General features: G+C 50.4%; 1 protein-coding gene across 2 annotated transcripts in view; it reads left to right on the forward strand.

Annotated features, from left to right (window-relative positions):
* The window catches only part of kcnh5b (potassium voltage-gated channel, subfamily H (eag-related), member 5b), a 196,240-nt gene that overhangs the window by 45,910 nt on the left and 149,638 nt on the right, over window positions 1-692 (forward strand). For both annotated transcript variants that reach the window (XM_032500626.1, XM_032500627.1), the window contains exon 6: window positions 139-531. In XM_032500626.1, coding sequence (XP_032356517.1) covers window positions 139-531 — 393 coding nt within the window. The remainder of the gene's footprint in view (window positions 1-138; window positions 532-692) is intronic.

Below are 692 nucleotides of genomic sequence, written 5' to 3' on the forward strand. Positions count from 1 at the left end.
CACACACACACACACACACCTAGCAGCAGTTGGTAATAATGACAAGACCATAAACAAAGTAGTTGAGTTTTTTTGGCTTACTTTCTTAGTAAAAAAGTAAGTTTAAGTAAATACAAGTTTCTCGCTCTTTCACTCCAGGTTTTGCAGCTGAACTCGGACATCCTCCCGCAGTACAAGCAGGAGGCCCCCAAGACGCCTCCCCACATCATCCTTCACTACTGCACCTTCAAGACCACGTGGGACTGGGTCATCCTCATCCTCACCTTCTACACGGCCATCATGGTGCCCTACAACGTGTCCTTCAAGACCAAGCAGAACAACATCGTGTGGCTGGTGCTGGACAGCGTGGTGGACGTCATCTTTCTGGTGGACATCGTCCTCAACTTCCACACCACGTTCGTGGGGCCCGGCGGCGAGGTCATCTCCGACCCCAAGCTCATCCGCATGAACTACCTGAAGACGTGGTTCGTCATCGACCTGCTGTCCTGCCTGCCCTACGACATCATCAACGCCTTCGAGAACGTCGACGAGGTACGTTGGGGTCAGACGGTTTCTGAGCTGCGATTGGTGGGAAGGAAGGTGTGCATGGAGGTAGAAATAGTGTTCACTTTTGCTGCTTTAAAGTACGGATTTGGGAGTAAAAGTCATACTGCGATCACGGTTTACAACAGAGATGGCAAAAGTACTCACTT

This window comes from Etheostoma spectabile, chromosome 20, assembly GCF_008692095.1.
Source record: "Etheostoma spectabile isolate EspeVRDwgs_2016 chromosome 20, UIUC_Espe_1.0, whole genome shotgun sequence".
In the NCBI taxonomy this organism is placed as follows: Eukaryota; Metazoa; Chordata; class Actinopteri; order Perciformes; family Percidae; genus Etheostoma; species Etheostoma spectabile.